Source organism: Epithele typhae (assembly GCF_022376455.1).
Source record: "Epithele typhae strain CBS 203.58 chromosome Unknown BXZ73scaffold_104, whole genome shotgun sequence".
Taxonomy (NCBI): domain Eukaryota; kingdom Fungi; phylum Basidiomycota; class Agaricomycetes; order Polyporales; family Epitheliaceae; genus Epithele; species Epithele typhae.
The window spans coordinates 66,867-91,002 of record NW_025954295.1 but is presented as its reverse complement, the minus strand read 5'-3'; the positions used below and the strand labels follow the sequence as shown (position 1 = coordinate 91,002).

At 59.4% G+C, this 24,136-nt stretch overlaps 1 protein-coding gene across 1 annotated transcript; it reads left to right on the top strand.

The window, feature by feature from the left end:
* Positions 1-606: 606 nt before the first annotated feature.
* On the top strand, positions 607-1,366 carry BXZ73DRAFT_107266 (uncharacterized protein; the record flags this gene model as incomplete). The annotated part of the gene is made up of 4 exons (XM_048016869.1): positions 607-683; positions 740-959; positions 1,006-1,242; positions 1,301-1,366. 4 exons carry the CDS (start codon positions 607-609, stop codon positions 1,364-1,366), a joined length of 600 nt encoding a protein of 199 aa, XP_047871969.1.
* Positions 1,367-24,136: the final 22,770 nt, after the last annotated feature.

Sequence of the window (24,136 nt, the reverse complement as noted above, 5' to 3'; positions counted from 1 at the left end):
CCGATGCGCCTAGAGAAATAGGTGGCAGGGGTGGGCATTATTTTTGGCCGCCAGTGTAAACGTGCGTCAAGTTATTATTATTGTGTTCGCTCTGCCCGCGAGCTACAGCAACACTGATCTGGACGAAAATGCGTGTAGGTGTACTACAGCCACGATGGTGACAATTGTGGTATTACCCAGAGCACGAAAGGTTACAGCCCATTGGGGAGACCAACTGTATTCTCCCCGTTGGAAGCCTAACCTAAGCTCGACTTTTTTAGAAACCCTGGTGGCACGTAGTATCAACTCCGTACTTCGCGATTTCTATATCAAGACCTCGACTGTTGCCGGAACTCCGGTTGAACGGCGCAAGAGCGGATCCAGCCCGAGACGAGCACACTCATACCCATGCACTCGAAGACCGAAACATTACTACGACGCGCGCATGGCGTGTTGGCTGACTGGGCTGGAGGCTCGTCTTCACCGTTTGCACAAGGGACCAACAAGAGATGGCTGGGCAGCTTACAGAGTGATCGACGAGCCGCGTGGGTCCAACGCATTATAAGCCGCCCTCTACGCGCTCGTCCGGCCAACGCCCCGACACCTTCCTCCGCGCGCAAGTACAGCATGACCGAGCCCATCGTCTTCTACGACATCGCGAGCGCGTCGATCGGCGCGTGGGGCCCGAACACCTGGAAGACGCGGTGCGCATCTACTCCGTGGCGGGGTCGACGCGCGTGCCGAGCCCCGCGTCCTGCAGGTACACGCTCAACATCAAGGGCATCCCGTACAGGAAGATCGCCGCGCCCTTCGCGGAGACGCTCCCCGACGGCACGCCGATGTTCAACGACCCGAACACGAAGACGCCGGTGGCGGACTCCGCCGCGATAACGCGCTACCTCGAGCGGACGTACGACGCTCATCCCGGCGCGGGTCGACGCCCTCCACGCCGCATTCAACGCGGCGTTCACGGCGACGATGTTCGCCCCGCCGGGCGACCTGCTGCGCGCGATGGTGGGGGTGCAGTGCCGGAACCTGAACGAGCGCAGCGCGGCGTACTTCCGCGCGACGCGGGGCGCGTTCTTGGGCGCGGACATCGACACGCTCGCGCCGGAGGGGAGCGCGGCGCGCGCGAAGCACTGGGCGGGCGTCCTCAAGGTGTTCGCGACCTTCGCGGGCTGGATCGACGCGGGGGGAGTGAGGCGGACGTACTTCACGGGCGGGGAGGAGCTGTGCTACGCGGAAGTGACGATCGCGGGGTTCGTGCGTTGGATTGAGATCACGTTCCCGGAGGCGGAGGTGGCGGAGCTGATGGCAGTAGACGAAGTTCATGACGGGCTTCAGGCAGTATGAGCAGCAGGACGTAGGCAGCGTGCTGGAGCTGTAGGCGCAGTGTAAGATGGGTGTTTGGGAACGTAATACTGGCTGGCGAAGTTGTGTTCAATTGTTCGGGCGCGTTAGCCAGCGTATTCCGATCCAGCCAGTCTAGAGATACGGACCATCGGAACGCGGTCATAGGGACGCAGAGCTTCGGGTCCCATCAAATTCAAACGGAGTCCGGTACGACGAACTCGGCGCCCGCGTCAACCGCCTCGAACGCCTCGAACGCCGCCGCGAACCGCGCCCACCGCCCGCCCCTCATCGACACCACCGCCCGCCACACCTCGCTGTCCTCGCCCAAGACGAGCCGGAGCGCCTTCAACCACGCCGCGACGGTGACGTCGGCGAACGACACCGCGTCGCCCGCGAAGAACGGCCGCTCCTCTCCCTGTCCTTCTCCCTCGCCGTCGCCGGCACCCTCCCCGGCCGCGAGCCAGCCCGCGACGGTCTCGAACGTTTCCACGAGCGCCGCGACGTGCCCCGCGCGCTTCGAGCTCCCCGCGGGGGCGAGCGCCTCGAGCGGCACGCCGAAGTGCGCCTCGCGCGAGCGCGTGAAGTACGCCGCGCTGCGCGGGCGCAGGCCGTCGCGGATAGGGGGGACCATGAGCGCGAGCACGTCCGGAGCGAGCGCGCCGACGAGCGCGGCGTCGAACGCGGCGAGCAGCGGCGCGCTCGCAGGGGGCGACACGAGGCGCGGCGTCGAGGGGTAGGTCACGTCGAGGTAGCGGGCGATCGCGGCGGAGTCGGCGACGACGCGCGCGGTGTTCGGGTCGAAGATGACGGGGAGGGTGTGGTCGGCCATGGGGAGCGCGAAGGTTTTGGGGGCGCGGATGTGGAGGCAGAGCGCGGGGATGTCGGGGAACTCGACCCAGACGGTGGTGTAGGGGAGGCGTTTGTAGTTCAGGCAGTAGCTGGGGAGATGGCGGATTAACGTTCAAAGGTTAGCCACGGGCTGTGAACGGTTGTTCGCTGAGTAGACGGACGTACCGCGTCTTCCAAGTGTTTGGCGACCAGGCGTTGCCCGCCATGTTGCTGGGGATGTCGTAGAACACTATGGGCTTCATCGGGGTGCAGCTGGGCGGCGAACCGTTGGGTCAGCATGAGATGGTGTGCGGCCTCTTTATATCTGATGGCATGAAAGCGTTTCCCCTGCCACATGTTTGACGGATTCTGCTGGGGACACGAACAAGAGACGAGGCTGACCACGCTATGGGTGAAGAGCGTTCCGGGGTCGGAGCCACATTGAGAGTGCTGACAGAAATCTTACAGCGTGCGAGTCGACCAGGGCATGTGGTAGACATGGCCAATTCCATATTGTTCAGACGTGTCAGCGCTGGAAGACGACACAGAACGCAAAATCCCTGGTGAGAATATAATTGAGGCGTCAGCGCATGTGAAGCATTCATACGAGTTCGTCGCTGACCTGTTAGCTGACGTTTCGGGCGCGCTGGGTGGCAAAGTACTGGGAACGGGCTCTCGAGTCCGAGTGACTCATAACGCAGTGGTTTGTCAGGTCAGGTAGTCGCTCTGCCGTCGATGACACAACGCAGATGTAATTGTAATTACGGGCAAGTACACCCTGCCTTCCGGAGCGAGCCTAATGGACTAGTAGATACGGGAGACACGCGAGCCGAGTGTCCGGGACGCCAAAGTCTATAACCGGCGAAACAACAGGAGAGCGGACCGGTAGGGCACCAGCCACCGAAAAAGACGGAAAGCAAGGGAAGGACGGAGGAGCTACGGCGACAGCGCGACGGTAGACGAGAGAGGGGGGTATTATACTACAGAGAACCATATGGGCACAGCCATGAAAGGGGGGGACGTCGGAGTCATGCGCCGCATGTCGTCGTAAGCGAATGGTGGATGGGGGTGGGGAGCGCGAGAAGGCAAGTGGACGAAGACGCAGTACGATAAGGATACACAACGAGAGGGGTCGTACCCCAAATGGAAGCAAGGCGCATAGGTGCATGCGCAAAAGCAAAGGGAGGAGTCCTGTGAGCGAGAAGGCTTGTCAGCAACGGTAGCGCCATGCGTAACGAGGGGGTCTGCTTACAATCTAATGTACAACCTGGTTTTGGAAAGCATTCACACCAAAGTTTTGATGGCGTTCACCACCGCTGAGCGTAGTTGTGTGACTGCAGACGGGCATAAGTGGGCGAACGTGAAAAGCGTGAGGCATAACATCCGTACAGGACTTAAGACTCCCTTCACATCGGCTGGCGAGATCGGTGAGTGGGTCTGCGATCGCCAATCAATAAAAGTCCCAGGGAAGGAAGTCGGTAAAACCTACAGCTTGTTCCGGGTCAATATGGATGCTCCGCTGGGTGGTCTTGCCGACCATGAGGAATGTGGGCACAGTTGTGCGGTCATTGTCAGTGCCACGGCCACGGCTAACTCGTCTTGTGTTCAATCTACAAAGGACGACCGCTATGAGAACAGTGAGAAGCGGGAGAATACCAATGTGCTTACGCGGCCAGGAAGGAGTTAGCATACACCTTACTCAGCACGAAGTACATGCCCATGAAGATGAAGTTGTCGGGCATGAAGTTGTACTATGAGCGTTGTGTCAGACGATGGACCGATTACCAGCACAGCGGCGTACATACCAGAATGAGTGTCACGAGACTGATGAGGCTGAGAAAGAAGGTGCATGTAAGTTTTCGGCCCACCGTCGCCGTAAGAGTACACGGAAATGTACCTAGTGAGTAATCCTGTGCTGAGCGAACCAAGAATGAGGTTGTTGACCATGGAGTCATCTCTGAGAATGATCAGTCAGGGCGGAAGACACCAATCTCTGGCACCGACAACGACTCACTGCCTGTGACCCGTGCGCAATCCTCCAAGGAACCAGCAGAGAGATGCGGCGATGGCGACGTCGGTGCCTACACCCAACCCGAGGGACAATGTGCCAATCATTTTCATCTTGCCGATGTCCAGCAGGCTGTCCAGGATTAGCCTGGAATGGGATGCGGTCAGCTCCAGCTGCAGTGAATGAGAGGCTTGTGACGTACCCCTGGTAGGTATAGACTGCACGCATAAGGTTAAATGTAGGTTAGCGTGGCTCTGGTTGGTGAGGGTTGCCTCGGTATCTCACCACACGCAACGCCGAGCTCGCCGACCGTGAGCAGAACCTAGTTACAATTTTAGAGACGGTTTAGACGCTGAAATTAATCCGACACTCACGATCAAGCCGGTCACTGGAATATTCATTTTGCTGACTGGGGTTGCGCATTTATTTGAGTACAGGCGAAGGATGCGGACAAAATAGTGCACTCACAACGCCATACGCGCATAGCATAGTTGCTATTGCACCAAATTAGCGCTGGCGAAGTGACTGGAAATCGGATATGAACTCACAGTTTGACAACAGTCCCTGTTACGACCTAGAGTGTCTCTAGGTTAGAGCGCGTAGCATAACGAGACCAGTGTTGCACATACCCCAAGGGTGATTTGAATCTGCAGGACGGCTGAGAAGGCGGATATCTACGTCGTTACGGAGGGACGTACGACAAGTGACCATACGGGGGGCTTGATCAGGATCAGCTTGTCGCCCCAATTCGTGACGACATATGTGTACACGGCGTGTGCAATCAACGCTTGATCCGCGAACTCGAGTGCCCTGCGCGACACCGCGTTTCAATTTCGCGAGCACAGTGCGCTCGGATCGTGAGGACGCACCACACCGCCGAGACCTGGAGCGGACGGCTCGTCAGGAACGCGCATGCAACCGCCCGAGAGGTGAGGAAACGCACCATGACTTTGTAGTAGGTTTTGTCGAGGGGAAATGTCCGGAAGTAGTTGTAGGTCTGCATCGAGAGAACGCCCAGACAGCTGCTCGGGGACATGTCAACAAGCGCGCATGTAGACAGCGCATACTACGCGACGCGATCGACGGCGGCTACGGCGCGGATGACGTCGGGAGGCGGGGGACTCACAGACTGGAGACGGCGAAGCCAACGAAGGCGGCGCCGAAAGTCTTGTCCAGCGAGAAGGAGGCGGCCGACATCTTGGGCGCGAGCGAGCGGCGGGCGGGTGGGGCGAGCGCGGGGAGGGAGAGTCGGCTGATCCGTCAAGGACAGGCCGCGCCGGGCCTCGAGCAAGGGGAGAGTGGAGGGGAGGCGGGGAGGGAGGAAACGAGCGTCGGCCGTCGGGGGAGGAGGAGAAAGAGATAAAAGAGAGCGGAGGGCGGACGCAGGGCGGACGCGGGTCTTGTGGCGGGGGAGCCTCTGGCCTGTCGCACTCGCGGTCGCGCGGACGCCGAGACGCGCGGAGGGCGGACAACCGAGGCGCGACCACGCATGAGCCACGGCGGCTGTCCCGCCCACGACGCCTTCCACTGCCGCGGCACATCCCATCTCCGAGCGCCCGCTCATCTTCCTCCCCACGTCGCATTCCTGCTCAACGATGCTGGAGCTGAGAGCGAAGCGGGTGAGGCAGGCCTCGGACGCTGCAATGCGCACGCGCGCTTTTGCCCGTCTCTAGGCTCTGCGCACAGGGCCGGGAGTAATGGGGTCCAACCTTCTCCCTCGCCATCTTCGCTGCCCGGAGAACGCAGCGCCGGTCGTGGCGGTCGCCTTAATTTCCCCAATTTGGGCGGCGTCTCCCGGCCAATCCCCTAAATCTCTGCTCCCACTCTCTCCGCGCCCGGGACGATTCCGCGAGTCCATGTGGTCCCGGCGCTGTTCTGTCTGAAGAGAACAACAAAGGCTGGAGCAAATTTTGGGCACAGTCGACTCGAGGCTGGGAGTCAAGCGCGGATCTTGAGGAACCGGAGTGGCTGTTCAGCCACGAAATGCACAATCCGTACGTGTTCCATCATCGCACATGCAAAAACATAAAGTACAGGGCCCGACCGACTCCAGAGAATGCGTTAGCACGACCGCCGCTGATCGGTGTCATTCGGACACCGCGTCCGTCGGCTGGAAAGCGTCCACAGTCCATTAGAAACCACTCGAAACCCGTCGCACGCACGCCAGCAGGAAGGCACACTCACCACGACGACCTTGTCCCTCCCGCCACCGCCCAGCTGCGCCACGCACGCCCACAGCGCCCCATCGCCTGCGGCGGCCAGCCCCGCACCCCGCGCCACGCCGTCCAAGACGTGCGTCGGCGTTAGAACGCGCGCGTGAGCCCCGGTCTCCGCGGTGCCGTTGCGCCCCCCGCGTCGCCGGTGCCGTTCGCCCCCCTCTGCGTCCGCCCGCGCCGACTCGAGGCCCCTCGCGACCAGCGCCCGTGCGAACGCCCGCACCGCGAGCGCCAGCGTGGCCGCCGCCGCCAGACGTTCCTCTGCCTGCGCCCGCGTCAGAACGGAAGGATCAGGAAGGGCCTGGTGTAACGTCGACCCGGACGGGTGATGCGGCGCATTCGGGCCGTTGTGGTCGACGGCTGTCGCGACGGGTTCGACGGTGCTGATGCGCTGGGGAAACGGTAGACCCGTGAGACGCGCGATGGCCAGGACGAGGCGAGGGTCGGCGGCCGCGACAACGTCGGCGTGTGAGACGGCCACGGGCGCCGAGGGCGGCCTCGAGGAGCTCGGGTGGTTTGAGGCGGACGATGGGGTGGGGTGTGCAGTGAAAGGAATGGCCGGGTTCGCGTGCGCATGTGCCTGGCTGCCAGCGTCGAGGAATTCGGAGACATCGAACAACGGGACGTCTTGCGCTGTGATGGCCTCGCGGAAGGTCGTGCAGACGCGCATTGGAGCGGGACCGAGGGAGTGACCGATTTGCTCTGGGCCGGGGACCGCGTGCTCGGAGTCTGCTTCGAGAGTCGAGAAGTGATGGGCCCGTTGCCGTCCGCACACGCGACAGAACTGCCGCTCTACCAGAGCCAAGGGTGTCGCTTCTTTGCGGGAGAGATACCTAGATGACGGCGGACGAGGTAGGTGTCCCTCATCTTCGAGCCAGTGCAGGACCTCAACGGTTGACAACGCCCGTGAGTTAGGATCTCCCGCCTGAGACCCTGTCACAAGTTGAGCATATGCGTCTCGCATCGCTCTTGCGCGACCCATCTGAATCTCTGTCGATCAGTACACGGCCCGTGTGGATGTAAGACTGCAAGGCACACGGACCTCAATAGCCTTCCGCCGCCCGTAATTGAGGTTCTTAAAATGAACGGATGAATCCACGAGGGTGTAAGGTACTGCAGGAGCGGTCCGGCCTTTCAAATCTGAAACATTAACGTACGATCGTCAGTAAGTAGTTGCCGAGTTTCAATCCTGAGCCACAACACTCACCCCCTATTGTCAAGGGGAACTTGGGTAACAGAGACTTCAGTCGCAGAATATGTACTGATAAATGTGACGTGAGCATGATTCTCCATACGGGTGGATGTCCGCCCACCAGCTTCCACTTTCTTCTCCGGCTTCGCCGCTGCAACAACAGGCTGTAAGATGCCGTCCCATGGAACCTCTTCGGTATATTCCTGTGCAACAAGCAACTCCGTGTGGTGATCCAGCTCGACATCAAACACTTGCTCATCACCGAGAACAGCGGTTGGGGAGCGCATAGGATCGAGCTGTGCGTTTCCGTATCAACAGACCAAGTCACATCGATGCAGTGCGGCAGTCTTACCTCTACCCAATGCTCAATCTCGGTTGCGGGATTCATACCTCCCGCCCATGTGAACACGAGCCGTGCCAAAAATGGCGTGTCGGTAGTACTAGTGACGATGTAAGGTGGATCCTTGACTATGATGGGGGTGGTCAGGGAAGCCGGTGGCGGATCAATTACAGAAGATATCTGCACTTCCTGCAAGACTGATGAAAGAGGAAGACTCTGCGGGTGGCATTAGTACTTACATGCGAACACACGCGGGAGTGACTTACATAGGATGGCGAGCGTATCACAAGCCTCCAGTGGTGCGTGTGAGTGGCATTTTCGCCCACACGATGCTCTTGAGAAACATGAGTATATGCTTGCCAGAATCAATCGAGTGAGTCTGACCTGGATGGACAAACCGACTATAATCTGCAACATGCACCCTTGCAACCATGTGGAACCGTGTCCTAGAGAGCACTGAAATGGCATCGGCCGGAGATGACTTGACCGCATCATAACGGGCAGCGTTGGCTTCGGAGCTTGGAGGTGCAACAACCTCATCCAGCTCTTTTCGAGCCGCGTTGCGATGAACGTAGAGCTTGCGCCAACTCGTCTTGTGTCCAGGATGCTGGAGCTCGATGTCGACTTGATCGTGGCCGTGGTCGACACGAACGTTGATGCACCGTCTCTTGGCCACTTTACCCAAGAAAGGAGCCAAAGCGGGCGAGTCCGCATGGTAGCCCAACGTACGTGTAACATGTGTGCTCGTCGGAGCAGGCTCAGCCGGCGACGAAGCCTGCTCGGCTTCCTTTTGCGACGGCGCGTCCTCGCTGACAGCACGAAGCTTAGGAAGAGGAGGAGGAGCGGTCGTCGGCGCCGGCTTTCCGCTTTGCCCTCCCGCCCCGACCGCGATCTCGAAGAGCCGCTTCAGACTGGGCAGGCTGACGCCCCAATCTCGATCCCGTTCGCGACAACCCACTCCCTGTCGCCCTCCGACACGAGCACGGCGCAGTTCTGCACGCATTCGTCGTGCGAGCCGTACTCGACCTGGTGTCGGATACGGCTGTGGTTGAGCAGTCCTTGGAGGTTGGAGAAGTCGGAGCGAGCGCAGTGTGGGCAGGCGAGCTTGGCGACTTCGGGAGGGTTGACAGAGGTATCGCGGATGAATATGAGACGTTTCGGGGGTGCGTGAGGTACACGGGCAAGGCCACGAGTACGAGTTGACCGCGAAGATACCTTTGAGGACTCGACAGGTACAGAGGGAGGGGGAGGAAGGACCGGTGGTGCGGGCTGAGCAGAGGGCTGAACAGTGGAGAAGAGCCTGCTTTCTCGGCGGAAGACGATGTTGCAAGGAGCTTCAACTGCATCCAGGGCTTCCAGAGAGACAGTACGGAAGTCGCTCGAAGCTTGTGGAGCGTGAGGGAGAGGGCATCGACTTGGGAAGAACGGACGAACCGTAGTTACCACTCTGTCGAAGAGATTCCTGCAGCAGATGAGCCCATTCGATACGTAACTGTATGGTTTCTGCGAGGCGGTTCCTAAGAGCGATTTCAAGGTCGATCTCTTCCAAAGTTATCTGTCGACAAGTCGGCTCATATTCTGTAGGGCGATTAATGGAGGTGCAGTAAGACTTACGAAGGCAATCACAGCGCACCTGAGTATCTTCGTCGCTTCGTTGGTCTATAGTCGTCTTCAGTTGGAATGTTGTCTTCTGGGCTCGTTGGTCTTGATGAGGTGGGGTCGGATGGCATGCAAGGCTGAAGCGTGTGGCTGGACGGTTGATCTATGCTATGGATGTTGTTTCCGAAATATCGAGATTGGCAGCGATGTTCGGGGAAGAAGGGGCATGCACAAGAGCATGAAAAGCGCGAGGAAGGCAAGTCGAAATCTGGGCTCTGCACCGACTCCGAGAAACTCGGGGAGAAAATTGGCGCGCGGAGCAAAGCGTGACTGACGCGCTACGTCACGTATCCGTCACCTGCGCCCGAGGCCTCGACGCGTCAACGAAGTTCGTGGGTCTCTCGATCGGACCCCTCTCTCACTTGCTCTACTTCGACCTTTCTGCGCACTCCGTGTATCGCACAAAGCTACAGCTCTGGGTGTCACTTAACGAGATGGGTATCAAAGGTCTCACCGCCCTTCTCGCGGAGCACTCTCCGAAAGCGTTCAAGGTGAGCACTGTTCTCTTCTACTGCGAGACCATGCGCTGAGTTTGTGAGTAGGAACATGAAATGAAGACCCTTTTTGGGCGTAAAGTTGCCATTGACGCGACCATGTCCATGTACCAGTTCCTCATCGCCGTACGCCAGAAAGACGGAGAGATGTTGACGAACGATGCAGGAGAGACCACTAGGTGCGAAGCAAGCACGCAGGCCATTTCCGTTGGGCTTAACCATATGTCTTCAGTCATCTTATGGGATTCTTCTATCGGACAATACGAATCGTGGAGAATGGAATCAAACCAGCGTACGTGTTCGATGGAAAGCCTCCAGACTTGAAGTCCGGTGTGGTGCGTACATGCTCGCCAAGTGGCTGTACTGCATCATTCACGATTGTGACAGCTTTCAAAACGGTTTGAACGGCGGGAGGAAGCCAAGGAAGACGGCGAAGAGGCCAAGGAAACTGGTGCGTCACATTTACTTCCCCCTGCAAGTAGCGGTGCCGACACGGTAATCTGCTCTAGGTACCACTGAGGACGTGGACCGCTTCTCGCGCCGTACGGTGAAAGTCACAAGGGAGCACAACGAAGAATGTCGGCGGCTGCTTGGACTCATGGGCATCCCGTATGTAGTGGTGAGTCCGCAACATCTCCATGTCTTCGCACCGTCACCGAGTCGCCTTCCATCGTTACAGGCTCCTTCAGAGGCCGAGGCGCAGTGTGCAGAGCTTGCGCGTGGCGGCAAAGTCGACGCCGCGGGCTCGGAAGACATGGACACCCTCACCTTCGGCTCCCCGATCCTGTACCGTCATCTCACCTTCTCCGAGGCTCGCAAGACGCCAATTAGCGAGATCAACCTGCCGAAGGCGATTGAAGGGCTGGAGATGGACATGTCCCAGTTCATCGACCTGTGCATCCTACTCGGCTGCGACTACCTCGAGCCCATCAAGGGCGTTGGCCCAAAGTCTGCGCTGAAGCTCATCAGGGAGTTCGAAACGCTGGACAAGGTGGTTGAGCATCTGAGAGAGAAGTACGTGATCTATCTTGTTTCGTATAGAATGTGGTCTGACCAGCAGTACAGGATGGCGGAGAAGGAGGAAGCAGCTGAGGAGGGCAAGAAGAAGAGGGGTGGAATCCATGTCCCTGACGAGTGGCCACATGAAGCTGCGAAGCAATTATTCCTAAAGCCTGACGTTGAGCCTGCGGATCAGGTCGAGGTACGCATACCAACTTACGCTGTTGGCGTGCATATATTGATGGAACCTCTCAGCTGGAGTGGAAAAGTCCGGATATCGACGGTCTCGTTGACTTCCTTGTGAAGGAAAAAGGTTTTAAGTACGTTTCTCTATAACTGGTTTCGGAGTCGAATGCTCATCTTCTACCCCCACAGCGAGGAGCGCGTGCGCAGAGGTGGTGAAAAGCTGGCGAAGTTCATGAACGCCAAGCAGCAAGGTCGTCTGGACGGGTTCTTCACGGTGAAACCTAAGGAGGCCCCAGCGAAGAAGGACAAGGCCCCAGAGAAAGGCAAAGGCAAGGGAACGAAACGCAAGGTACCACTCTCCTTAAAAGCACCATCATCACGGTCTAACACTACCACTACAGGCTGACGAGAAGACGGAGAAGGCCTCCAGCTCCAAAAAAACCAAGAAGAAGTAGGAGTTATCCAGCTTACCACTCTGCTTTCGCGCTGTTCACTGCGCCGTGCTATCGTTGGGACATACCGGCTATCATATCTTCGTCTTCGTTTGCATATCCCATTTGTTGTATCACTAGCGTCATCTCTAATGCATCGATCCTCGCCCGAAAAAATGTGGAATCTCGTCTGATAGCAAGCACAAAACGACTGAACCGCTGCGCTACTTCTTCGTATTCAACTTCGAAATCGCCTTCCCACTCCTGACTCTCTTCTTCTGTTTCGCGCCCTCCTTCGCACCACCCTTCTTGTCGTTCGGCCGCTTGCGCACGCGCTCCCGGTCCACCTGCGACTTCACGCCCTTTTCGGCGAGTGCCTTGCCGCGCTTCTTCGCCAGTCGACGAGCAAGACGGTCTGGATCGGTCGCCTTCGCCTTCTTGCGCTCCTCCTTCGAGAGACCGACAAGCTTCTGCCCGAGAGCGGGGTTGCCCCGCGGTAATTGCCTTGATGCAGGTTCGAAACGAGGTGGTGGTGGTGGCCTGGAGGAGCCTGCGTGGGGATTCTTGGAAGAAGTCGCAGAAGCAGCACCGGTGCGAGGTTGCCGTGCCACACGCAGTTTGGGACCGCCAGGAAGGGTCTTGCAGCGTTGTACGCGAAGCTTGCGTTTGGCGAACTTCAGCTTTGTTTGGTCGAGAGCGAGGATCTCGTCTACGCATTCTCGGTCCTGCATCGGATTGTAAGCATAATTGGGGAGGACGAAGAAAATCACTCACCACAAACTGAACGTACGCGAAACCCTTCCCGAGCTGTGTGTCCTTGTCACGTACTATGCGAACGCGCTTGACCCACGTTTGAGCCTTCTTCCCGACTTCCTGATTTTCATCTTCATCCTCGCCGTCACCCTCGCCGTCACTCTCCTCGTCGTCTTCCTCATCCCGCACGTTCTCGCCGGCTTTTTGCTTTCCCTTCGTTCCGGGCTCTCCCCTCTCCGCCTTCACAATAGCCTCGAAGAACGTTCTCAAAGCCTCCTCCTTGCTCGCGAAGTCCAGATTCCCCACAAACACCGTCGCCTTCGGGTCCCCGGCCATCCCACTGTCACCCGTCGTACTCTCCTCTGCCCTCGGCGCTGTTCCCCTCTTCACGATGTCCGCGCGCAGCGTGCGCCCGAGGAACACGCTCCCGTCCGCCTTCTCAGCGCACTCTTGCGCCGCCGTGTACGGGTCCATCACTGGTGCCAGCGGGGGCACGTTCGTGGGGCGCCGCGCGAGCGCGGCCGCAGACGGCGGGAGCGCGAAGACGACGTACGCGTTCACGGCGTCGACCTGCTCGTGGATCTCGTGCTTGATGAACGCGACCCGCTTCTTCTCCTTCGGGGTCAGGTACTGCTTGGGGGCCGCCGTCGCCGCCTCGTCCGCGTCGCGCCAGGACGCGGCGCGCTCGCGGTCGTGCTCGCGGGTCTTGGGTTTGGGCTGGGGAGCTTTGGACTTGCCCTTGTCGTCGTCGGCGGGGAGCTCAGACGTCGGGTTCTTGAACGCGACGGAGCGGAAGCGGACGGACTCGATTTTGGCGGAGGGGACGAAGGCGAGGAGGTGCCGCTTGAGCTGCTTTTGCGCCGGCTGGCCAACCCCAGGAAAGTGTGTGTTGGGGGGCACACGTGCGGAAAAGAGACGGACGGACGTACCTGCGACCTGGCCACCTCGACCGCGACGTTTCCGACGAATATTGTCCGCGCATCGCGCTGCTCCGCCATCTCTTCGACGGGCACGTCGTTCCTCTTCCCGCTGACGGCAGTTTTCGCGGACGCGCCTTTCAGCAGCGACTCATGCATCATTTTCGATGGGTCTCCCTCATCGTCCGAGTCGCTCGAGTCCGCGTCGTGGTCGTTTATCCGTTTGCCATCATCATCGCTCTCGCTCTGCGCGGAGCCGGGAGCATTTTCGTCCACTTCATCCGGCTCCGACTCGTCTTCCGAGTCCTCTTCACTGCTTTCCGGTTTCTTAGGCTTCGCAGATATAGACTTGGCAGATTTTGATGAGCCTAGATGCATAGAGTTCGATAGGCATCGGAGGCACCGGAGAAGAAAAGAGGGACGTACGTGATGCATCTGGTTTGGACCGCTTCGCATTGCCTTTGGGGGCGTCCGCAGCTTTGCGCTTCTTGTGCGAGAGCGATGCGGCAGCGTCAGCAGCGGCGGGCGTACTTGATGCAGTGATTGTGGAAGGATGTGGCACCTAGGGAGCATGGCACTCAGGAAAAGTCTGTTGCACAAAGGAGCGGAACGAACGGGAGCCGTCGAGCGGAAGAGGTGATCGAGCCCTTGATCTATGTTTTTCGCCTTTCCCTTGCTGGTTCCCGGAAGGAGGAATGACGAGAGACTCATGCTGGGCTGAGACGGCACGGCGGGACGGAAGGAAAGGAGGCGTCTTCAGTGCTGGGGCAAGGACGCAGGATGTTTCCTAGACGCTCGCTGACCCGATCGGGCCGTGCCACGAGGCTACGGGCCGTCCACGGTTCATCGAACCAACCGATAGCCCCGACATCTCACCCAGATGCCTGATCCCAATTTTCGAAAAAGTGCCGAAAATGTCCTCGGGGATCAGGCCTCCCGGCGACCCTGTTTTGGTCGGACGGCTACAGGCCTCGGCCGTCCGGAGCCTAATTTGGTCGGATTTTCGGAACAGGCCTCCGGAGGGCCTCAAAATGTCCGGATTCCGCTCGAACAGGCCTCTGGAAGGTGAATTTTCGTCCAGGAAACGTCGGAGATTCTCAGACGCGTAGAAGATACATTGAAGAGTCTTAGAAACTTGTAAATACAGTAGATCGTTGACGAGAACATTTGGGGACATAGACTCAAGGCGACTGTAGTATAAGCGCCCTTGTGCTCCGCCCAGTGCGTCCATGCGTTTCTCCCCTCCCCTGATTCCTCTACGTTGGCCCCTGCTCTCGCCGACGTTCGCCCTCGCCGCGCTCGTGACTGCGCTACATGTACGCCTGCAACACGCCAATATCTGTGGACGACTAACGTCGCGCTGAGCCACTCCGCGCGAGAGTGCGTCGCGAGCGCGAGCGTGAGCAGCGTGCGCAGCGGCAGGTAGTGATTGTACGCGTGCCCGGAGCGCGTGCTCGAAATCTGCTGGACCGACGACCTGGTGGACAGCTGGATGCCGTGGGGACTGCGGAGGGTCTCTAGCGGGGAGGGTGAAGAGGCTGGTGAGGGCGTTAGATTGGCGTTGGAACTTGGGGGGGAGGTCTTCGCCCGTCGTCGATGGCCCCGAGGGTGAGCACATCATCACTTTGAATGCACAGGTCTCCATGGGTACCCGATAGTCCACCATGCGGGTGAGCGAGTTGGGAGAGCAAGTCCCGCACCTATACCGAGAGAGGGCAAGAGACCCTTGCCCATCAACCTGCCTCCTACTCTTGAGCTCGATTTACCCGCGCTTCCTGGGTCCTCGGCCAACTTTTGAACCGCCTCCCACACCCTCTCATTCTCGTTCTCACCCGGAGTGGAACAAACGAAATCTGTGGCATACAGACTGCACCCGGCACGCGGTCAAGCTGCCGACGGCGCCTGGTACGTCGATCCCTGGAAGTAAGCCGTCTCAAAGGCATATGCTGGCTCCGGTGAGGTTGGGTTTCAGCTCGCTATATTTACTTGCAGGCAGTAGAATATCATTATAAACAGTTCAATCAATGCAGTGTTTTTGGTGCACGCACGGCGGCTCACATATGTAAGGCAGGCAGGAGAGACGCTCGAAGATCCGTAGCCCAGTCGCCCACTCCGGCTGACCTTCCGGCCGGGTTGAGGATCAGGCCTCCGGGAGCCCGCACACTGATGGTCGGATGATGGCTCAGGCATAGGCCGGCCAAAATCCGAGAAAATGTCCGACAAGGCCTAAGCGCCTACAGGCATTGAGCCCGCGAAATCGCCATCAATGTCCGGATTCGGCTCAGGCATTTGGGTGAGATGTCGGGGGTCCTGGCATAGCATGACCTCGACTGGGTCCTAGGTCGCTAAGCCTTGTACTCCACGGAGCGCCCATCTCAAGCTCGTTGAACAAAGCCGCCGCAAAAAGACTAAAGTTGATTGCACAGTTGCTAACATAAAAACCAGTTCCATCATATCACGCCAGCATCAAGGCCAGGCAGTGAATGCAACACGGCTCCATTTCGCTGCAGTGGTTAGCATTCAATATCACAGATTGATTCAACCCCTGCTGTGCTGGAAAGTTCGATATACCAAACTAACCTCCTCTGTTCGCATCACCTCGCAGCTTGTTCCGGCGGAAAGCAATGTACCAGTCATGTCTAGTCGGAGCTTGCAGATAGGCGTAACAATGTCTCGTCTTCTGGCGTCGGCTACACGCTCTTCACAGAAGTACCGGCACACGGCCGCAAGCGCCCATAGTTGCCCTCCGCGGTTGTCCATGCTCCCTACAGCAGGCGACTGCGAGGAGCGAAGCAAACACAGGTCACCCCTGGGAATTCGTAAGCCTCGAGAAAGCAGTACGCGGAGCCCCGAGGGGAGCACAGAAAGTTCTCACTGCACCAGTGACGTGATCACAAAATTGTGTTCCACAGTCGATCGGCGCGCGGGCGGCGGCTCGCACGCCAGTGAAGGCGAAGCGAGAGGGGTATATAAACCTCCCCGGGTCCGCGACACTTCCCCAACCGTCCCCTCGCCTCGTCTCGTTCATCCGGACCTGAGTGCTTGTCAACGCGACTCTTCGTCTTCATCCACCTCCCACCCACGCACCAACTCACCAAGATGTCCAGGCTCACCATGTTCTCCCTGTTCACCTTCATGCTCTCCCTCTTCGCCATTGTCTCTGCTTTCCCTCTCGTCGTTCGTGATGTCTTCGTGCCCCCTGTCACAAGCCCGACCTCCGGTGACGTTTGGATTGTCGGCACCCAGCAGACAGTGACTTGGTACGTCTATTTCTGCGCGCGACCGGACAATACCAGCGCTGATGTTGCTATTCTTCCTCCATGGATAGGGATATTTCGAACGCGCCCCAGCAAATTACGAACCCCAAGGGCGAAGTGGTCCTCGCGAAGGGCGGCCTTCTGGACATCGGTGAGTCTGGGATAGAACACGCAAGGCATCCAGGTGTTGACTCTCATGCGTATAGACCACCCTTTGGCTTCCGGCTTCGACATCTTGGATGGCTCCGTGAACGTGACTGTCCCTGAGGTGGATGCTGGCACGGACTACACTATCGTTTGTGAGTTGATCGAGTCCTCGCACACCTCGCGGCTTTACTCACCGCGTTTCTAGTGTTCGGAGACTCCGGCAACGATAGTGCCAATTTCACTATTATCAGCGCCGCGATTGGCAATTGATGAGTGTGTCTGGACATTTGACTGCACGATTTGATGAACCTCCATGACACACCTTACGTTACGAGCCGGATCGTTCTGGACTCATTCGACGACATGTTCGTAGGATAGTCTTTATAATCGGATTTAAATCGAATACAAGTCTACGATATGCCGTTGCGAGAGCTGCTAGTCGAAGTAACCCAAGAGGCTCAGCCGACGCCATGCGACGCAGCTGAGGTTGGACAGTGCAAATGACTTAGAGTCGACGGATCTGATGCAGCGAAGAGAGTCAGCAACAGCCACCAAACACCATCATGTAAATGAATTGAAGTCTCAGCAAGTGCTATTGGTCGTCACACCCGTTCGACAGTGTCGAGACGGGTTGGGCTCATTAAATCATTCGTTTTGTGAAATCATAGACGATGGCGAGAAACAAATACTAGGTACACTCACTTATTCATTCAATCAAGACCATGCCAGAGACCACAGCAAAGGGGAACGAGACGAGACAAGGGAAGAGAGGGTGGAGGGCGAGTGTGATGAGATCAGACAAGATGCAAATTTGACGAACGGCGCCAACTTCCAAAGGTCTTGCATCGCGCTCACGTGATGTCGTCGCGCTACGCGAGTTCCCGCGGTTCAAAGAGCCGAGCGCAACGAGCCCGTCGTTCGAGTCCGTTAACACCTCAACGCACTCCGTGTTGTCTCGCCCGCCGCCTCAGTACATCAAGATCCGCCTCTCAGGCGGAATTGCACACCTAAAATGTCTTCATCAACAAGCAAGATCGCTCGCCCGGCACCGTTCACTCCCAAGCGCAACCTCTCCCTCGCCGGTGGCGACGATGACTCCCGCCTCCCACGCTCGACAACACCCAGCCTGCTCAACACCACCAAGAAGTACAAGGCCCCGCTCTCTGTCGAGTCCCGCACTCGTAACAAACCCGGTTCCATCTCCGTCCCCCAAACACCCTCCCGCAGCAAGAGCCGCGATGGGTCGCTAGGCCGTCCCAAAACGCCAGTCTCTCCGCGAAAGGGGTCAGAAAGCCCGTTCCTCATGCCGAATGTGAGCGAGATGGACGTGAGCCGTGTGGATCCCGAAGAGGCGTTGGTCGACTTCGAGAAGGTCACCGAGGCTGGGGACATCTCAGTGGATGAGGTTGAGGCTGTGTTGGGTTCAGATTACGGAAAGGAGGACAAGGTGCTGGTGTCTGTCAGGTGAGTAATCTGCTCTCTTTCTACAACCACGTTAGGTGTATATTCCGGTGCTGACATTGGTCTACAGAGTTCGGCCCTCGAACAACCCCTCGGCCTGGGATCTCAGTACCTCAACAAGTCCGAAAACAATCAAGCTCCAACGAGAACACGCGAAGACTGCCGCGACGGTCTCTCAAGACTTCCGCTTCGACGAGGTCCTCACCGGCTCCGAGAACAAGCCCGTCTATAACGCCGTTGCTCGCAGTCATGTCTGTGCAGCCATGGACGGATTCAACGCCGTCATCTTTGCGTACGGGCAGACGGCCAGTGGCAAGACATTCACACTCGTGCGTTAGCCCTCCCCTGTTGCATGCTGCCCAGTATCGATGATCGCTCGCCCGAGCAGTCCGGAGATGAAGACCAGCCCGGTATTATCCCGCGCGCCATGAAGGACGTCTTCGCGTACATCAAACGCCAGCCCTCGCGCGAGTACCTTCTCCGTTGCTCCTACCTCGAGATCTACAACGAGGCGATCCACGACCTCCTCGCCCCGCCGTCCTCCTCCGTCTCGCAGCCAGTCCAGATTCAGGGCTCTGGCGCGAACGTCATCCTCACCCCACTCCGCGAGGAGGTCGTGACGTGCCTCAAGGGCGTGCACGAGGTCCTGCAGCGGGGTGAAGGCAACCGGCGCACGGCGAGCACGGACTGGAATGAGCGCAGCAGTCGCAGTCACAGCGTCTTCCGACTCGTCATCGAGAGTAGGGAGCGGGGGAGCGGTGATGAAGTGCCTAGTGGGCGGACGACGCCTGGCTTCAGGCCACCCACACCTGGTGGCCCGCGGCTGCAGGCGAGGGGTGGGAGGACTGTTCAGACCTCTGTGCTGGTACGTTTTATGTCTGCTCGGGGATGTTGTATCAAGTCTAATGAGCTGCTGCAGAGCTTGATCGATTTGGCGGGCTCAGAGAAAGCAACATCTGACAAGGAACGCACAAGGGAAGGCAAGTACATCAACACCAGGTCAGTAACACAAGCCCCTGCGTCAGCATGCGTACTTACGGCTGCACAGTCTGCTCACCCTGGGCTCGGTCATTTCCACCCTCGCCGAGAACTCGGCGAAGGGCAAGAGGTGCGTGCTCTCGAAGGAGCCTGGACGCGCCCCCGCTGATCATGACCTCACCCGCAGCGACCACGTTCCGTTCCGCAACTCGAAGCTGACCCGCATGCTCCAACCGTCTCTCTCCGGCAACGCCAGGATATCCGTCATCGCCACCATCAACCCCGACGCGAGCGCCGTCGCCGAGTCGACGAGCACCCTCCTGTTCGCGCAGCGCATCAAGAAGGTGCAGCTCCACGCGCAGAAGAAGGAGGTCGTCGACACCGACGCGCTGCTCGAGCGCTACCGCAAGGAGATCGAGGAGCTCCGGAAGCGGCTCTCGGAGAAGGAGTCCGACGCGGCGGGCCCCGCGGGCAAGTCGCGCCGGCTGTCCGCGCGCGAGCAGCTGGACGAGAGCCTGGCGATGCACAACCTGAACGCGCGCATCAAGCAGCTCACGAAGCTCATCCTCACCTCGCAGACGGTGGACGAGAACAGGGGGGACGAGTCGCGGCCCGCGAGCCCGGTCAAGGTCGACTTCGACATGTCGCCGTACCAGCTCCAGCAGGAGCTGCTCGCGGCGCGCCGGGAGATGGAGACGCAGGCGACGCAGATCCTGTCGCTCGAGGCGGCGCTGCTAGCGCGCCCGCAGCTGCCGCCGGACGCGCCGGAGGGCGAGAAGGACCGGGTGCTGGGCGAGCAGGCGAAGACGATCCGCGAGCTCGAGATCGTCGTGAAGGGGTACGAGGAGAACCTCGGGGAGCCGCTCCGCGCGGTGCGCGAGGACGTCGAGAAGGAGTGGGCGGAGCGGCTCGAGAAGGAGGTGCGGCTCCGCGAGGAGAAGGAGGTGTGGGCGGACGAGCTCGTGAAGCGGCTGGAGAAGGAGCGCAGGGTGCGTAGCTCTCGGGACCCGACGGAATGTGCTGCGCTGACCACATCGCGCGCGCTGCAGACACGCCAGAAGCTCGAGGAGGAGCGCCAGGCGCTTGCTGCGTTCGTGAAGAAGTTCGACTCACTTGGCCTGGGCAGCCCTATCGCTCCTGCGAAGTTCAACCCGCCCATGCCTGCGCCTGGGGGCGCAGCCGCCATCTTCGCGCAGCGTCAGAAGACTAAGGGCTCCTTGCTCAAGGCGGAGAACATTATGTCTCCGCTTGCCGAAACGGACTCTCCGGTCCGACTGGTCGTGGAAAACACGCCGCCGAGTCTCCTCGAAGAGGAGTGGGACGGCGGTGAAGACGACAGTATGGATTTGGAGAAGATGAGCGTGTCCATGTCGCCACCGAAGAGCCCGTTTCTGTCGCGGAAAGGGTCGCAGAGTCCCACGAGGGAGGTGCTAGGACAGAAAGAGAACGTGCCTGTGTAGAGATGTTTTGACTTATTCTGCTGTGTCTTTGGTGCGTCTGCTTTGATCTGGTGTTACAATCTCCAGCTGACTCTGTCGGCAGCTGAGGTGCATTCCGTGCGCCGCGCGCCATATGTACACTATACCCTGCGCATACTGACCATGATGTACGATTCCGTATTTTACAAGTATCACAACACCTACATGTCTTCCTCCCATCCTCCAACCCATGGACGCCACCCAGTCATGCACTGCTCTTGCCAGGCCACTTCATCATGCATGCTGTCTCCTCCCTGCTTGCATCCTCCATGGATAAATTCAACGCGTGCTCATGCCCCTCAACCATCTCGAAGCCCCACTTCCTGTAGAACCCGATCGCGCGCTCGTTCTTCTTGAAAACCGTCACCCAAAGGCCCCCCGCGAACTCCGCCTGGACCGCCTTCATCAACAGGCCCCCATAGCCCTTCCCGCCCTCCGACGCCTTGACGAAGAACATGTCGAGCTCGTCGGCGTCCCCCGCCGGGCCGCCGTCGGGCTTGACATTCCCGTACCCGAGCAGCGCGCCCGTCGCGGGGTCCTCGAGGACGTACGCCTCGCAGGACCGCGGCGGGAAGAGGCGCTTGCGCAGCGAGGCGGCGACGAGGTCGAGCGCCGCGTACTGGGGGTCGGTGGAGAAGGTGACGCCGGGGATGGAGAGGTCGAGGGAGTGGACGAAGAGTTGAGTGACTTCGTCCACGTCGGTGTCCGCGATCTTGCGCACGGTGCGCGAGGAGAGGATCATGGTGCGCGAGGGTGTGCTTGGCTGTGGCTGGCGTTTGGATGCGGGCTTAGGTGCGAGGCGTACTTGGGGGAAGGACGGCGAGATGTGCGTTCGGATATGTCGTCCATGCTCGCGCGCGGCACGCGTCGCAGTTGCTGCGACCACGGACCGGAACGCGCTGCGCGACTGCGATGATGGTGGCGTGCGCGCGCAGCGATACGGGCCGCAGCCGGCTCGTAGCACAAGGAAGAAGACTGGAGCGGATCGAGCAGGAAGCGGCAGTGTGCATTGTGCAGGCGGGCGCGATGGGCGGTGAATGGGTCAGATAAGTAGGGGATTCGGTTTTTGCCGCGTGCGGCAGGCCTGAGGCCTCTGAGGGCCTGAACGCTCTGAGTCATTTTTTCAGCCTCTGCTCCCCTTTTCCTTTGTTCTCGTCTGCTTGTATCTCGCTCACGGCCGCCGCAGTTTGCGCCCGCGGTGCCTCTCGTACCAAGCTCGCAACCCTTCGCGAGCTCAACCCGGCGTCGGCGTAGCGTCCTTCAGCGCTTACAGCTTCATTGTTCCGCGTCTCGTCTCTCCCCGACTTCGTCATCAACGTCTTTCCATCTCTGTGCATCCTCTCTTCCCCTTCTGCCCGCATCGTCGACCCGCGCTCTAGCGCCGGCATCTGCTCTAAACGCTACAGGGCCAGCCAGCGCGCAATTGCCTCTGTTGATTGCAAAGCCAGGATCGGCACATGTAAGTACACGTGCAGAGCGCCATTCGTAGTGTATGTCCATGCGCACTTCAACTGAATAGTATCACCGACTTCAAAGAGACGTAAGGCTATAGTCGATATGGACAAGCGTGACGCGAAAAGTCACGAGTGGCGCGTACAGTCACAGCTGGTCACACATGTTGCCAAAAGCAACTTCGGCTGCTCACTTTCGCCCAAGAGCATTCGGGATCTCCTTCAACCACACTGCGACGGCGACGTCCACCTACGCCACCTTGTCGCCCATCATGCATCAAGAACGGCCACTTCCACCCCGCCAGCGCACGACGGGACCGGGCGCGATCGCCTCGAGCGCCATGCCGCCGTATTCTCGAGTGCGCTCCCGCACGGAGTAGGCCGTGCTGGGCTGGCTCGGCTGCGAGAGGATGATGGGGAGCGCGAGCAGGGAGAGTGCGTGCGGCTCGAGCGCGGCTCTATGCTCAGCGCTCAGCGTCCGAGCCTGCGAGCACGAGCTGCGGGGTCTCGGGGTAGGTCGAGTCGATGTAGTGGGTGATCTCACCAGAATCGGAGGCGGCGTATTGGGGGTTTGGGTCGTAAAGGGTTTCCGCGCCAGTCTTTGGTGTGCGCCGCTTCCGGATGAGGGCGCCATGATATCGGGGTACTCGACCCATAGGGGAACTGCTTGTAGCTGCCGGCGTGCGGGGGGAGGTGAGTGCACAAGGGCGTCTCAGGGGCGCTGGGTTACGCTCACGGAGCCTTCCAGGTGTTCGGCGACCACGCCTTGCCAGGTCCGTTTCCGGGAACGAGACGGCGCATCTGCCTGAACGAACCAATTGGTGCGGAGTTGAATCGCTCGGGGCGCAATCGAGTATACAACGCGCTGTCGGATTGCAAGCCAGTGGGAGTCGGTCAGGTGAGAGCGTCTCCGCGGGCATCCTCGGCCGCTGCTTGCGCACGCCCTTAAGTTCTGATCATTGTTTTGTGACATTCAGCGCACCACAGGAAGTCGGAGCGCTGCCGAAGCTGTGGGGATCGACGAACAGGATCTGATTCCCTTCGTCATGCTCACATGGCCGTGAACTGTCGATCCTAAGGAGCTTGGCGGGCGCACCGCCGGCACGGCCAGTTGAGACTCAGAAGCCCTACAAGCGGTGCAGATATGTGGACGCTCGGGGAGGTGTTCGCTGAAATCGGGGGCTCGGGTTAAGCCGAGAGGACGCGCGAGCTGTGCAAAGTCCGGATGAGGGGTCTGGGAGGGTCTGGGCTGGGCTGATGCAAGGTTGGCGCATTTCGCCAGTGTGGGGGTGTGTTTGTCGGGCGCAAACTTCTCTTTTGGACGCATAAAGACCCCATGAACTTTCCTGCACGCACCTTTGCTGTGCAGACCCGATTGGCGGTGCTGTGAGACATACGTGATTTCCGACGTCTGTGGTTCACCTTGGTTCATTCGGCACATCGCCTGCGGCCTCACACCGCTCCTTCGCCTGATAGCCGGGGAGCGCGCCCTGTGCGAACGCCGGCTTACAGCTGGTGAGTGGTAACACATAGTTGATAGAGACCTGCGTATGTGCGATGTCTCTCCGTTTGTTACCAGCCCAGCTGAGTGCAGGGGTCGCTGGCGCGCAGGAGTGGGTTTGATGATGTGCCAAGTTCCCGCCAACACGTCATAGCCGACTTGAGCGATGGATGTCGAGCCGTCGACCGCACTGCCTCCCCCACGGCCGTCCAGCCCTCTCTGGCCCCGCCCGACATTGCCGCGGGGCCGCTCCTATCCCTTGGGCCCCATATAATTGCGCGCCGGCCACCCTCCTCTCAGGCGCACCGCTCTCTCCTCCCCTCCCGCACCGCCATTCTCCTCCCCGACCCCGACCACAAACGCGCCCCTCCCGCAGAGCAGACCGTTGCACCGACGATGGACGCCAAGGCACCGCCCCCGAACTACATGGCCCCGCCCCCCAGCAGGAAAGCTACCCGCCGCAGCAACCATACGGTGGTCCGACGCCCCAGTACCCCTCGCCGCCGGT